Genomic DNA, 15,842 nt, shown 5'->3' on the forward strand with positions numbered 1-15,842 from the left:
TTAGCACTTTAAAATTCTTTGTCAATTTTATGAAAAAAGAAGAAAAAAAACCACTTCAACAAGCTGCACGTGACTTTTTATTTCCCTTTTTATTAAGGATTGGCTAGAGCAAAATCTGTTCCTACAAAGACCTATTCCAATGAAGTTGTCACATTATGGTACAGACCACCTGATGTTCTCCTCGGATCTTCAGAGTATTCGACTCAAATTGACATGTGGTTTGTATAGCTTCGTCTAATTTAAATTTTTGTTCCCAGTCAAGTTGAAAAAATGTCATCTTTATTGTTATGTAGTAGCATTCACATACTAATCCTTTGAATTTTTGAAGGCTACAGTTGAGTTAGATTTTTAGACAAAGGGTTGGCAGACAGGGAAAATGCTATTATTTCTGTCTGAAAATGTAGAGTACCTTTTTAATGCTTAGAGTAAGCAGACATTAGGCCCACAGTGTTAGGGGAAAAAAACCCAAATATTCTCCTAATGACATGTATTTTACTATGAACTTTAATACAATTGATAAACTTGACATCTGAAGGAAGAGGATATAATATAGCTATGACACGGGTTTTGTTTAGTCTTTGACAGTTCTTTTGTTGCTAAATGTCTTTCAAAACAATATTTTTAATACTAGCGTGTGGCTAACGGCTAATTTAGTAATTTGTTTTAATTGAGGAGAAATCACAGAAGTCTTTAAGAGCTGAAAGCTTAAATTAATGAATTGTTTCTGATATATCTTTTTCTCTTGTTTTTATGAAGGGGTGTCGGATGCATATTTTTTGAAATGGCATCAGGAAGGCCTCTTTTTCCTGGTTCGACTGTTGAAGATGAACTGCATTTAATTTTCAGGCTTCTGGGTAAAGGGATATTTTTAGCAGTAATGTTAATGCTATATGTTTGTTCTTCTAAACACTTTTCCACAAGAATTGTAGATCTTTATCCATAAAAAATGATATTTTTATATTGCATTGTAATTAAGGTGAATGAGTGTACTCTTGAAAAATGATTGAGCTGAGTGCACAGCTGAGTTCATACAGCATAGACTCATTGACTGATTTGACTAATTTTTTTTTTGCTTTCTTTATTTCCTGTTTAAATTACAGGATTAAATGCTTACTTACGTCAAAGTTGTTTCTTTACATTTTTTAAAGATTAATTTGTTGCCTTTTTTTTTAAATGCAGGAACCCCATGTCAAGAAACGTGGCCAGGCATTTCTTCCAGTGATGAATTTAGAAACTACAACTTTCCTAAGTATAAACCACAACCCCTCATCAACCATGCACCAAGGTACTTTGTGTTTTAATCATAGAAAATATGCATCCTTGTGGCTTTGCGTATTTGTAAATGTGAACGCGTTTCCCAAATACTGTCTGCTACTGAATGCTGGGAAGCTACACGTCAGCTGTGTTATTGTGGGCAGATAGCAATGCAAAGCATAATCCTGATACTTTGTGATTACTTTGTCTAATACCATTCAAGGTACCACCACTCTTTAATGACCTATAGAACTATAAATACCAATTAATGATGCCTGCATAGTAGGAGTATTCACACAGCGTTTCCTAAATAACCTGTATTCTCTTCTGTTGTATAATAGGCCCGTTGTTAAAAGATTTCTTTGAGCAGTCTCTTAGAATAACTCAAAAACCATTATGAGGAACTTGAAGGGTCTGCACAGTTAATATAAATAAACTCTATAACAACAACTACAACATTTTTTATCAACTCTGAAGAAAAAAAAATCTTAGCATTGTGTCCTTCTAGTAAATGAATAGGTAGGCTTTAAAAAAAAAAAAAAAAGTTTTTCTGCTGAAATAAATGATCCAGGTCAAGCTAGTAAATCACAATCAAAAGCTCAGGATTTGTCTGTCTTGTCTGTCCTCAGTGTTTTTCAGATAGTCCTGTTCTGAGATACTAGCAGTTGTCCGTGTACAGATTAGAATGCTGAAAAGTTGTTTAGGTGAAAGCATTTCCATGTTTAAATTTAATTTTCAGGTTTCATATCGTTTAATAAAATCAGTTCCTTTGCAGTTTTACTTTTGTAAATGTAGTTCAATAACTTTTAATTTTTTTAAAATATTTTTATTTTTAGGCTAGACACAGAAGGAATTGAATTGATAGCGAAGTTCCTTCAAGTAAGTTGTGTTTTGTTGCTTTACTTTATAAAAAGTGCAGGTTTAGAGTTTTAATGTATTATTTACAAAAGGTATTAGAAGCATAGTATCTGTTAGATCTGTCTCAAAGTGGAATATGCAGCTGAGTCTGTAGTGAATGACAGATTTGGGAAGGACGACCGTTTGGGGAAGCCTGTGTATTAAGAATTAAAAACCTGATGTTCAGATTGGTTTTTTAGTAGTTTGTTTTTTGCCAAAAGTGATTTCTTCTCTTACTACTTTTTGTAAAAATAAAATTGATTCTATGTTAACAATTCCCTGAAAAAACTAAATCTCTTGTGAAATATGCTGTTAAAACAGAACTTTTAATTACAAATACTAAATTATTGTAACGATGAACTTAGCTTACTACTAGAGAAGCAGTTATTAAGGTGAAATATTACTCTTTGATCTTGCAAACTATATTCAAAAGCCGAAGTTGTATGTGGGTTTAATCTTTTAATCTGTATTAAAAATGAGCCAGAAACAAGATGGAAGGCCAACTCTCAAGTCTTTGAGTAGATGCAGAAGCACTGTAACTTCATAGTGTTAAAAATTCTTAATACATAAGGTGGAGTGCAGTTACTCTGCTTTGCAGCCTATAATTTAAATTCTACGTCATATCTTCATCTATTTACACATTGTGTCAGAACAGTACTTTCAGTCCTTGTTCGGACTGTTCCTGTTTGTATACAGCTTTTTCAGTGTCTACGCCTTTGTCCAAATGTGCACGTATGCCAAGCAGGAGGCATTTGAACACAAATTGAAGACCATGTTGCCTAATGTTCCACTTTATGCAAAACGCTGCAGCATAGTCCATCGAATTAGAAAACTTTGGTGACCTTATGTAATAGCATTTCATTGCAATTTAATATTAGAACATAATGCAGACAGAAATCTGTTATCTAATCATTGTTATATCTTTAAAATCAAGTCTATTTTTGACTTGCATCCATTTACAGCAGTTATTTTGACTATTCTAGCAATCTTGTTATATGTTGATAATACTGATTGAGGTAACACGTTAGTTTTTCATGTGTGAAATAAAAGTAATGGGAACAAATTTGTCCTAGTGAGTTGGTGGGAGATACTGAGCAAGTAGAACACTTACTTCTCCCTTTGATGAAATCACTTCATACAAACGAGGTTTTTTTAATGACAACCAACACACTTGTATCCTTTTATGTTAATAGTATGAATCGAAGAAGAGAATTTCAGCAGAGGAGGCCATGAAACATGCATACTTCAGAAGTCTTGGAACAAGAATACACACTTTGCCTGAAAGTAAGAGAAGTAATAAAGTAGCAGAGTAATGTTAAGATAATACATTAAAGCTAAGTACATTGCTTAAGGAAAAACTCTAAAACCTAATCTATTCAAGAGTCTGGTATATATTGTCTTAAATATGTGGGAATATGAAATATTTTTTAATCTAAACTATATCATTAAGAATAGAACTTTGTTCAGTGAAGCATAGTTGTTTGGATATGAATTTAGTTTCTTTTTGACATTCCAGGTGTTTCAATATTCAGTCTAAAAGAGATTCAATTGCAAAAAGACCCTGGCTTTCGAAATTCCACTTACCCAGAGACAGGTATGGAAAGCTTAATATCTTCTCATATCTGCAAACAGAATGCTGTGTCAGAGGCATTTGGAACTGAAAAATACTTGGTTAAATTGGTCTGTGTGAATGTACTCAAACAAATACCAAGAATTATTTGCTCAGATTCCTGTAGAGACAATAAGCTAAATGCATAGAAGGAGGTGAGTTTGACCAGGGATGGGCAGAGGGACTGTTAATACTGAGAGCATCTTGGAGTTTCAAACGATTACTGTGTGGGTGTTGAATGGTGGCAAAGTAAAAAAAAAATAAAAAAATAAAATTGCAGTAAGTGCAGTTAAAAGAAGACGCTGATATGATTTCAGGACAAAGGATATTCTTTCAAAATAGAAAGACAGAAGATACAAATAGCAACTGAATACCTTGTTGAGCAAATGCTTTGGTTTCTTACCGTGGTCCATGTTCTGTTGTAGGACATGGGAAGAACAGAAGGCAGAGCATGCTTTTTTAAAGTGGGCGATACAGAGTCAAGCCCAAGCCTATCCTGTCAATCAAGGACTGGGATCTGAAGGCAGTGCTCTCTGTTGGTGGACTTGGAATCACAGTTTGTCTACACTGTCCTCTTCACAGTGGAGTCTTTTTATTTCCAACCTGCAGATTATGTTTTTATATTTGTTGTCACAGTGTGACAATTTTTTGTACAGTTGGTTTTAAGGTCTCCTCTGCCACTAGAGCCAGTAGGTTACAGCTGTTGATGTAACTGTAGCTGCAATTTTTGTGCAGGACTGAGAAAAACAGTGCATTATTTATTGCGGAATCATTGCTGCTAAATAACTACTGTCTGTATAGTAACACAACAGTTCCATGCCTGAAGAAGTTGCAATGGCTTTATAATATGTGAATGCATCTGTTTCTCTTCATAAAATGTTCTACTGCTGCGGGGTTTTTTTGTATTTCTTAAACTGCAGTGTTTCCTGGAATGTAAACATAGCTTTGCTTGGCTATAGGTGAACCATCTTTAATGCTCTAAGTTCATGGCACTTAATTCCTTATTTAACATTGGAAGTATGTGTTGCAATAGTTGAATAATTATAATGTTTTTGAAAAGCACATGGTGTGAAAGTTGATTCAAACAAGTGAACAGACACTATTATTTGCTCTCAGATCCTACATTAGTTATTGATAAATTAGAGCGTGGAGGCTGGATGATAAATTTTGTCAGGCTTACTCCAGTGTAAGATATTTGCACGTTGTTGTGCATATGGGGCCTGCAGAAGCAATGACTTTTTTACCTTGTTTTTAACATAGAAGTACAAAGAGTAAAAAGATTATTCATGTACATTGGACCCTGGCTTACTTTTGAAATTTAGAATTTTGTTAGAGGAACAGGACAACTAATTACAAGAAAATGGGAATAATGTCACGCTTTTCCCACCTTGTTGCTCTCCCATTTGTGTATTATTCACTTGAAATCAACTGGAAAGATGCAAGTTTGTACTTGATAAGAACTCACTATACCACAGAGCTTTTACAGTGGGAACTTAGAGAGTTTTTTCAGATCTTAGATGTTATCTGTTTACCAGAGACAGTAAACATGTTACTACTATGCTTATGCATCTCAGTGAGTATCATAAGTACACCCTTGGTGATGGTTACAGTATTTTTAAGCATTTGTGTTCACCTTTATGAACTTATTTGTTTAGTGCATCTTAAAGAAACTGTAAATCTTATTGGTATATTTTGAAATGGTCATGTAAATCTTTGGCTGGTATATCATGAAAATAGTCATAGGTAACTTAATTTTTCCTGACATTCACTGTAAAACGTTCAGGGGTCCTACCATTTCTGTTCAGGAAATCTTGTAGTTTTATTGTTATTTAACAGTATTAAGTGAATTTTTGTATATTTCATTTTAACTTTATTTGTGAATAGTGATTGTGGCATGTTTGGGGGTGTTTTATTAATATTTCATTGATACTGGTAAATTTTAATTGGGTTTTTTTTCTATTTTATTTTCTGGAAGAGAGAAATTCATGTGTAATGGTGACTATTGGACCACTACTGCTTTTCAGCCTTTGTAAACCGGTTTTACGTTAAATCTTGTAGACCTAACAAACTGCTGTTATTTCTAACTGACCGACCTGTATTAATATTGTACTTTTGAAAGTATAAATATTATGTGGAATTCTTTGGTTTTTGTTTTGAAATTTATAATAACAAAGGCCCTGTGTTGTTAAAAATACAGACTAAGTGAACTTGCGGTTCTTGGGGCTTTGTTGGAAACGTTTAGCTAGATCTGTGTGTTGTGGGAGTCATCGGTTTTAACTTTGGCTGCTTATTAATTCATGCAGTGCAGAAGTAGTGGCAGTGGAAAGTAATGTGACTCATCCATGACTGAGGCCATTCAGGTTCTTATCATAAACATGGTCCACAGTCTAATTTTAGGCAAGCAAGTCCTGCATGTTACACGGTATCAGAAGCGTTGCCTGGGTCTAGGAGCGTAATACGGGTCTCAGATACATGCGTGGGTCTCCCACTGATACCAGTGGGAGCGTTATGTGTGTGTCAGAGGCAGATTTGGCACTGATGAAAAACCTTTGTCCTGAAATAGTTGTTATATATTTTTTTATAGTTGCTATGGATCTGATCTAGATTTTATACTGATTAACTTTGTAGGAAATACGTTGTAGACGTGATGGTGTTGAAGCAGGAAGTATCAGGAAAACATCTCCTTTTTTTACAAAAGTAGTGAAGATTCAGAGTAAACGTTCACTGTGGATAAATGCGGGATTAAGCATTTCTAGAACAGTAATGTTTTATAGGTCATAAAAGAACAAGTAATAACGTGACACTAATGAGTAAAGGACTTAAAGGTTTAACTGGTAAAATGAAGTTCATTAATAAATTTAGAAAGGGATCAGCTGCGGCTAACAAAAGGACGTTTCCATTTTAAGTAGGAATTCAGGTTTTTTGTTACAGATGAAAAGATCTTCCATAAAACTAAAGCATTCTGCTTATAAGAGATTTTTTTCCTAAGGGCCTATAAGTGAATCGGTTGTCTTCATTAGGAGGTAGCTTTTAAAGGATGTATTTCTTAAGAAACTTGGCATCTGTGGTAAAGCCAGTTTGTGGGGGTTTTTTGTCTATAATCGAAATTCCTGTGTCAGCAGAGACAGTTCTGTGGCAGCTGCCTGTCTGGGGCAGTAGTCAGCGAGTCTGAAGTTGCTGGGCATTTCTCTGACGTCCTTTTCATGCAGTTCAGTGTTCTGCCTCCTGTCTGGCAGCATCAGGCGCTACGGACTTTGTTTCACTGTCCCCAGGAACTGTAGGGAGCGTTGGCCTTTCGGGGAGAAGACCTCAACCGTGATGAAAAACAAGCAGATAGTCGCTAAAAATGGGTGACGCTTGAGATCCGGTATGACGACCTTTGCTTGAAGATGAGTGATCAGTTAATGAGAAATGGCCTGCAAGTTATTGCTGATTTTAAGTAGTTAGTTTTAGAAGATACCTGGTGTATTCCATCTACCCCAGGGTAGGAATGCCAAGGTGCGTGTGTAGGTGTGTGTAGGAATAAGGTGGTCTTGAAGACAGGGAAGAGGCAGGTGGTGAGGTTGCATGCACATGCAGGTGAAGGATGAAGGGGAGAGAGGGTGGGTGGAGGATGGGGATGGACAGGACAGAGTAGGAGATTGAAGAGGCAAACCAGCTGCTCAGCAATGCTCTAGTGGAACATGCATCTCAACACAGCTGTGTTATTTTTGTGCTGCTTTACCACAGCATTAAGTAGCCAGAGTGTATCCCTGAATTGGGCAATAAAACTTAAAATAAACGATTATTAAAGAATCAACATGCTTTGTATTTGCTAATCATTTGAAGAACTGCAAGGTAGCATTCTTTGGGCTGCTTGCTCATTGTTCGCACATGAGTTTTTCAATGGAATAAAGGTACGTTGTTCCTGTTTTGCAATGTTAAGATTGAATTAAGGTTAAGTATCCATGCAGTTACTGAGGACAAAATATACGAAAGGTATGTTGTAAATATCCCCAAGTCAAGTATTAAAAACCCAGGAAACACCCGGAGTTAAGGTCAGACTTGAAAGAAATCCAGACAAGTATGGAAATACACGGCTATAGCATATAATGACACTGAAGAAAAATGAGATTTTACCTTGTCTGTGACAACATTTTATCTGGTCACTAATGGGCAGAGTTGAAACAATTCAGGCACCGCGTTAGCATGTTTTGAAACTTTTTTTCCCCCCCGTAGTAAAGTTTGGCTTGGAAACAAATGCAGTGTATCTATGAAACTTCTTAATTTTGTGGAGGAACTTGAGTGCTTACAGGGTGGTTTTTTTTCTCCTTTTTCCATTTCAGAGACTGGGCTGTTAGATTCAATGCTGCTGTTTGGCCTGTGTCCCAGTCAGCATCATCCATGTATCTCACTGACATCCATGTCAGACCAATTTAAGAGACTGACAAGATAACAAGTACAGATTGTAAAACATGAAGGAAGTACTGTGCAAGTGCTTAGCTAATCGGTACATTGTAAAGTAAGCTCTGGCCGTACAGGTGGGGTGGTTTTGAAAAGTAAAAGCCAAGTAGATACATAGGCTTTAATTCATACCATACAGTCTTTTCATCTGTGGAGTTCAGTTGCACAGAAATCATCACACTCTTCTTCCAGGCTGCAGTGGATATTTGTGTTGTCAGAACTGGGATTAGAGTTTAGCTATCCTAGATTTTTTTTAATCTTTTGTGCATGAATTTTAGTGGGCTGTACAGTCCCTTTCTCATTTAACTGAAAGATTGATGTCGGTGGAAAAACACGTGCGTTACAATTTTCCATTATTTTCACATGCTTTCTAAAAATCCCTTAACTCATTTAAGTTCTGTAATTTTTGAGCCGACTTAAACTGTGAATGCACATGTATGCATATACTTACCATGGTAAGTAACTGCTGTGTTTATTGTCCTGGCTGCATCCTCCAGAATCATTTAAGAAGCAGGCCTGCCTAAACAGGTTGCTTTTACAGTCCTCCTAATGAAATACGAGTCTCGTTCAGCTCAGATGCCGTATCTTGAAACACATTTTTCCCCAGAGAGCTACGAAGTTCCTTCATTTGATGCAGTGGGATCTTGCTCATGGATTTGCCATCACTCTGGGTTGCAAACCAGGGAGGATGCTCTTCCCTGTCCCCTCCCCAACAGGCTCTTGCAGAGCACCTCTCTCCAGGCCCTGCATGGCAGGGTCAGCACTGCCTGCTCCTCCTCCCTCACACCCTGAGCTTGTTTTTAAAATGACTCTTTTCCAGGAGGAAATGTAATTTCCTTAATTTGCAGGAGGCGGCAGCTGACCTGGAGCCATGTTAGCAATAATTCAGGTGATGTTTGTCCGTTTGCATTTCTTGCAGAATAAACACAAACTGATGGGAATCTTTTAAGACAAAAATATTAATGTATCCTAGAGCCCTCTCTTATAGGATGCTTCTCTACAAATACCACCCCACCCAAGGCAGGCCGTGATGCCGATTGTCCTGAGTCCCTGCCCTGAGGTTCATTCTTCTTTCTTCATTATTTAAATTTGTACCTCTCCTCACTAATGCTGTCAGTCTCTTTGCCTCAAGAAATAGGTTTGTACTCCACCTGTGTAGGCAGAGCACTCACGTATTGATTGGTAAGAGCAGTTACAGTTTGGGGCTAAAACGGATTTCTGAAGTTGTACTTTTCTGACAGCTTCGTAGAGTTACGCTTAAACATGAGTGACCAGTGTTTGTTTATCCTACGGGATAAACAGGCAGTCTCAAGATCAGAAGGGAACAGCGACGCCTTTACATAAAAGACTACCTGGACTTACTATGCCTTTTCTAAACTCGTTTGGTGGTCGCGGTGGCTTCTGAAGATGCTTCCTGTAGGCACAAGATCACGCAGCCTCTTAATGCAGAAACTTGTTCTGTTAAAATTAAATGCTGTAGAGTGTTTTAAAGGACCATCTCCCCTTTAAGCAGTCATCTTGTTGACAGTTCATTACTTCTTTGGTAGGTATTTCCAGATTGGCAGGTACCTGTCTCATGAGACTAGTTTTACTCAGACAAAACAAATTGTTCTTTGTTGACATAATGGACACATGTCATATCTGACTTTTTCTGTAGTTTGTTATCACCCATCACAGTTTTCCTCACCTTGAAAGTTTTCTTTAGAACTGAAGCCACTTACCTGTGCCAGGGCAGATGTGTGCAGTCTCTTGGCAAAGCTACCCAGTAGCTGTGGCCTTACTGGCGGATTACTTGCCTTTCTGAAAAAACAATGTGAAGGTAAGCCAAGAATAGCCTAAGCGTGCACCCAGCCTGTATAATACTGAAAACTTTTTGTGTATTGCTGAAGTGTGAATAAAGTGTAAATCATTCCATAAAATCCCTCAAGTATAATCAAATTGCATTTACTACCATGAATACTGAAAACAGTAAATCCCGTTTTGTTCCCCAGGATTGTTGGCTTGGAACTCTCTGTGCCACAGAAATACTGACACTTTGACAGTATTTATTTTATAAACATTTATTTGGTTTTTCTCTAGAGTTAAAAAGGTATCTGTTAATAAAATTCAGTAGAAAATTACCAATAGAGTATTTTCTTCGAGGCATAAGGCATAACAATCTAGTGGTTTAGGTAAGTGTTACACTTGAGAGGCTGGACTTCATTTGTATAAGTTATTGCTGGTACGAAGAATTTTTGTTCCACATTATTGACCAATTCGGAAGGCACGTTTCATTTTGACAACCTGGGTTTTTTTAATTGAAAAGTCAGCTAGAAAAAGAAGACGTGTTCTACTGCTGGTTTTATTCTCTCAAAGATGAGAATACAGCACTACTTTCCTGGGTGTCTTCCCTGAAGTTTTATTGGATTCTCTCAGATCCTTTACAGTAATCTGTTAAAATAGATTTTTCTTCCCAAACTGCTATTTTCTGCTGTCTTTAAAAAAAAAGCAAAGTCACTGAAGGGGCGAGAGGGTGGGAGGGGAGGTGTGGGTGTGTCAAGGTGTGTTGAGCCTTTTGAAAAGAAAAAAAATTGCCTTATGAATAGTAAAAACTTGGAAGAATCTGGATGCTTTAAAGAATCTCTTCTCTCTCGCTCCCTCCCTCCTCATGTTTGTCTGTTCTGTTGCAGCGTGGTAATCAATAGTTATTAAGTCGAAGACCGAATTTTCATGAGTATTTTGTCTTCACTTTTTAAACTCGTAGTGAGAAACACCTCATCTCTATGCCTTGTTCTCCCATGAGCTATACTGGCGTGTACGAGGTGAGACTACTGAAGTAGGTGTTCACGCTTTTTTGAAAATGAGATGAGATTTGGGTCTAGAGCGTGAATAATTGCATCTTGGCAACTTCGCTACTGAAAAATATTCCATGTACCTGGGAGGAACCTATTGACAGAGAAATGTTTGATCTGTAAGCCCTTGTGATTTATCTCCACTAGACTAGTCAATCCCATCAGTTACATGCTGTCTTTTCTTCCAACCTATTCTGATTTTACTTGATATAAAATTTCCCTTCAGTCGTAAATCTTGTATAGGTTCATCTTTGCGTTTTGAGTGCGTGGAATGGTACCTCTTGGAGCTCTTAAAACACAAATGACTTCCCATGCGCTTTGTTCTTTTTCCTTATGTACTGCATCTAATTGCTGTGTTTATCAGCACTGGTACTTCACACTGGTACAGCAGTTTTTTATCCCATTAATTACTGGGAGTGAAACTGAGGAGTCATTTTTGGTTGTGCAACCCAGGAGCCTGAGGAAAATTCCTGCTGTCTTTTGTCAGACTACCTCTGCCCCAAAAATGGCTTTTCAACATCAGAACTGCATTAATAAAATGTTTATTTAGCACCTTTCAGGTTGAAGGATCCAAAAGCACTTTACAATTAACTACACACATCATCACTGAAATGCATCCAAGCAGAAAATCGGCAGACAACTCACTGCATAAATTTCAAGAGTGGACTTTTAGCCAGCTGCTTGGCAGAGAAAGCAAAGTAGAAGCTCTAATGACCTGTAGCAAACAGGATTCTGATTTTGATTTGGTTTTTGAAGGTCTCATCTGAAAAACCTACATGGTAAAGCTGCATTCAGCCCAATTTAGCCACCTCAGAAAACTGAAGATTTGCATCAGCCCTGCCAAGATTAGAATCTGTGGTGCCAGCGAGTCTAGCCTAATCCTAACCTGACATTTAGATGACTAAACCATCACCTCAAGGTGGAGGACATGCCCAGTAAATTCAAGTTGCAAGTATATAGTAACACAGTGCTGGGTTTTTTAATCCAGAATTCAGATGTTTATACATAAACATCCCACATGTACAGTATACCTCTTCACAAGCACCAGGCATTAATTTACAGTCCTGTAACTTTTCCAGCTTTGGGGGAAGGGGAAATATGACCTTCTGAGCTTTAGTAACAAGAATCAGCTTTCCAGGGGAATTATAGAAGGCACTTGGCACGACTGAACAAAGCACCTGGTAATTCTCTATCGGGAATGATCCTCATTCCCTGGGAAAACAGAGATTACCTGCAGTCCTTCCAGCTGTTATGTTGACCTTAAGAAGTACAGGCCGAATAAATTCTGAGTAACGTCTCCTTTTTTCTACAGGAGTGTTCTCAAATGCTGGAAATCTCATTAATATTCACAGCCCAGGTCCTCCCTGTTGCATCTCAACAGAAGAACTTGGGCATAGATGTGTAAATGTGGCTTTGTTACTCCTAAATGCATCTTCTGACTGTAACGTTGATTACGTTTTCCACTTCAGCAAAGAAAAATTATAAGGCTATTTTTATACAATTTGAAAGCACTTAATACAAAGTTACATGAATACACTGCGACATACGGCCTATCCATGGAGAATACTGAAATACTACCATAGGGCTGTTCAATACTAGTTTTTTCTTTCAACTTTTTATCTTAATACTAGAAAATATATAAATCATTTACATGACAATTATGCAAAAGAAGGCACAGCCGGTTATAGTTTACACAAGCACAACGCGTAATATGCAGGAAAAGGGATTAGAAAGAAGCTTCACATCCTTATTAGATACATTGTTGCAATCCATTAAGAAAAGTACTTCATCAACAACAGAAGTGTTCAACACTTGAGAGCTATGATATAAAAAAATTATAATTCATTTAATGCAAAACAGATTTATATATACTTTTATATATAAACACTGTTTAAAAATGCTAACATAATAAAAGTAGATTATCCATGTAATGAAAAGTGCAAACCAAAGTAATAGAGGGTTTCACAATGTCCTTCTCATGACACAGGAAAAACTAGCCCATAGGAATGAAGTGTTACATCCACCAATAAGTCCTTGGTGCGATAAGGCAACATCAGGATTTCTGAGCATTTGGAGAAAGCAGTACTGGAGAAGAGGCTCCGTCCAGACTGGGAAGTGGCACTGGTATGTGACCATTTAGCAGAGTTGGAAACTGTAAGAGGCCAAAAGGTAAAAATTACTCTTTATCTCAAATCATTCAGCCCAGAAGCAGATGGATATAGCATTAGCAGCTGACTCCAGATGGTTTCAAGACTTGTGATTTCTATATAGTAAGATACACACCAAAGGCCTGCATCAGCCATTAGGGATGTAAAACAGAGGATGAAACCTGAATAATTTGTAATGTACAGGGATGTATAAATCTATTATTGGCTACATTTTATAGAGAGGTTCACGTAACAACATGTTTATCTCACCCAGGGAAAGTGAATCCTATAGAGACATTTTTGCCATCCGTTCTGCTTCCAAAAGTGTTTTTCAGTCTACAAATTATTAATTAAAATACATCCTTCTCATCTGTCCTTCACAAAAGCTAAGCAGGAAAGAGCTTTGCAAAACTGAAAGTAGAGATGTAGTTTTACGGTAGAAAAAGTACAATTGTGAATACAAAGCATGGGGAAAATTACTCTCAAGTATTTACAGTTTCCCCTCTGTATTCACTGAAAAAACATACATCAGCCATGCCGGATCGTTCAGTATGTGAAGCAGAATATATTGTCACTTAGTATTAACCTGCTGCTGAACTATTGTGCAAAAAATACTTACTCAATACATAAATTGCATATTCCTAGTTCATGACAGGCATCCTGTCTGTAACTTGCCTGCAGTGACGTGTAGTGACTAGTCCTTAACATCTGACCAGAGAAAAAAGGCAAAGTGGGTGGAATAAACTTGCTGCAGCATGAGGTGGGAATTATCCCAGTGGTAGATACCGATCTAGCCTCCAGGCCCAGTTCCAGGAGCGGTGCTGGGCTTTTGTGGGCTTGAGAGAGACAGAGCTCCCAACTTCACGTGTCTGGCGTATTTTTTCCCCTTATCAGATCAGTTCTTCAACAGCCGGCTGTGGTGTAATCAGCCTCTGCACGTGCGTGCATATAATCTGCTTGTAACCAGTTTACTCTTCCACGGAGGTGTTAGTTAATGGTACCTGTCTTCAACACGCAGCTGAAAACCATGCCAGGCAGCGCAGGCTCAGCAGTGTGCTGCGGGGGCTGGCACCCACTCCTGGCGTGGCCAGGACTGGCTGATGGCTCTTGTTTTAACCAAACCAAACCTCGGGAAATGTGTCCATCACTTCTGCCAAGATTAATTAAAGCACAGAACTTGATTACAAGCTCTTGCTTTTCCAGTCTAGATCTCTAAAGCGAGACACATAAATTATAATGTGTTTCATGTGATTTCTAACATAGAGTTGTGTGATCTTTGGTGTCTGTTGAGGCAGGTGGCATGCTGGCACTATGGCCTGAGATGCAAACAATGCTAATGTCACCATTTCTTCCTTCCCCTGGTCTCCACCCCAACCCAGCTCTCTTGTTCTCCGTCCTGTTGTCTCTGTAGCCCCTGGGGCTAGGACAATGCTCTGTATTTGTATGCCTCCATGCAGTGGGGATCTGGAACTTGACTACACCCTCTCAGTGCTACCCTCTACACAGTAGTAACAAAGAAAATACGCTTAATTTAGTTAACACTAAATTCAAGCTAACCTGATAGTCCTTACATTTGGCTGCATTTTTTTTTAATTAACCAGTTCTGTGCAAGTCTCTTGCTGTTATGTGATTTCAAACTAAATGGATGAAACATCAAAATCAGTTTTAATTACACTGCAGTGTGGCTTCAAAGGGAAGACTTCCCAGGTAGGTCAGTATATCAAGGTAAATTGTGTGGAAGGAGACCGCAGATTTCAGTGATGCTCTATACAGGGTGTATAGACATAGATGTATGGGAGTTGCTTTCACCTCATGAACATGGAAGGAGAGGTTTTACCAGTTAATAAGCATCTGTGTGCTCTGTGAGGGAATATGCACGTAGTTGTGTCCAGCACTGCCAGAACAGGCTCCTCCTGCTTCATTAAAAGAGGGACCGTACTTTCCCATAGGCTTGTTCTGGGCTTAGGGGGACCGTGACCATGGATGGCTCCTGTCCTAGTCCTTGTATTTATACAAAGACCAGTACTAAAGAACTGTAGGCAACGCCAGGCATAGTGCTACTGTGACAAGCAGCACACGCCTGGAAGAAAAAGAAACAGGGGAACCTGGTCTGTCCTCCATGGGTGCTAGCAGGCAGGGGTGCAGGGGCAGGCAGGCAGCTGCAGAGCTGCCCTAGCCTTGAGCTGCTGGCAGGATTCCGACTCCAACAACAACCAAGTGTTCTTTAAACTCCCAGTGCAAAGGACCAGGTGAAAGCAGAAGCAATTCGTGAAGCAGCTCCAGCGCTTTCCTCCGTTCCCTGACCAGCTGCACGGAGCATGGGCTGGCTTGTGCAGGCAGCCAGGGGACAGCTCTGCCCCGATGCCCACGTGGGCCAGCCTGGCAGGTCTTGGTGGGGCTGGCAAGACTTCAGCTGTGGTTGTCATTTAACAGCCTATCTGCTGTTAAAATAAAGCTTCATGCTCTACAAACTTGTCCTTGTAGCCTTTGCCTGAATCAAGCATCGTTTAGAAGGCCCTTTGGGTCTCTCAGAAGAGAGTGAGCCAAGACCACTCTCCACGTTCAGTTCCCGCAGGGGGTGGCCAGCGTATGTCCGTACAAGCTCATTCCAGGCCATGGCACAGACACTTCCCTCTCAAACGAAATGTCTGGCTGTTTTTA

The 15,842-nt window shown here is 38.6% G+C and overlaps 2 protein-coding genes across 7 annotated transcripts in view; one reads left to right on the forward strand and one right to left on the reverse strand.

Moving 5' to 3' along the window:
* Window positions 1–10,323, forward strand: part of CDK17 (cyclin dependent kinase 17) — a 96,736-nt gene extending 86,413 nt beyond the window's left edge. For 2 of the 4 annotated variants that reach the window (XM_055809160.1, XM_013303445.3), the window contains exons 12-18: window positions 98–218; window positions 757–854; window positions 1,180–1,285; window positions 2,091–2,133; window positions 3,345–3,435; window positions 3,668–3,745; window positions 4,186–10,323. In XM_055809160.1, coding sequence (XP_055665135.1) covers window positions 98–218; window positions 757–854; window positions 1,180–1,285; window positions 2,091–2,133; window positions 3,345–3,435; window positions 3,668–3,745; window positions 4,186–4,223 — 575 coding nt within the window. In that variant the 3' untranslated portion in view covers window positions 4,224–10,323. The remainder of the gene's footprint in view (window positions 1–97; window positions 219–756; window positions 855–1,179; window positions 1,286–2,090; window positions 2,134–3,344; window positions 3,436–3,667; window positions 3,746–4,185) is intronic. The other 2 variants (XM_055809161.1, XM_027794217.2) reach the window with 1 other exon arrangement.
* Window positions 10,324–11,560: 1,237 nt separating this feature from the next.
* Window positions 11,561–15,842, reverse strand: part of ELK3 (ETS transcription factor ELK3) — a 39,706-nt gene continuing 35,424 nt past the window's right edge. For all 3 annotated transcript variants that reach the window (XM_027794218.2, XM_055809163.1, XM_005242668.4), the window contains one exon: window positions 11,561–13,186. In XM_027794218.2, the coding sequence (XP_027650019.1) occupies window positions 13,088–13,186 (99 nt within the window). In that variant the 3' untranslated portion in view covers window positions 11,561–13,087. The remainder of the gene's footprint in view (window positions 13,187–15,842) is intronic.

The sequence above is a fragment of the Falco peregrinus genome, chromosome 6 (assembly GCF_023634155.1).
Source record: "Falco peregrinus isolate bFalPer1 chromosome 6, bFalPer1.pri, whole genome shotgun sequence".
Classification (NCBI taxonomy): Eukaryota; Metazoa; Chordata; class Aves; order Falconiformes; family Falconidae; genus Falco; species Falco peregrinus.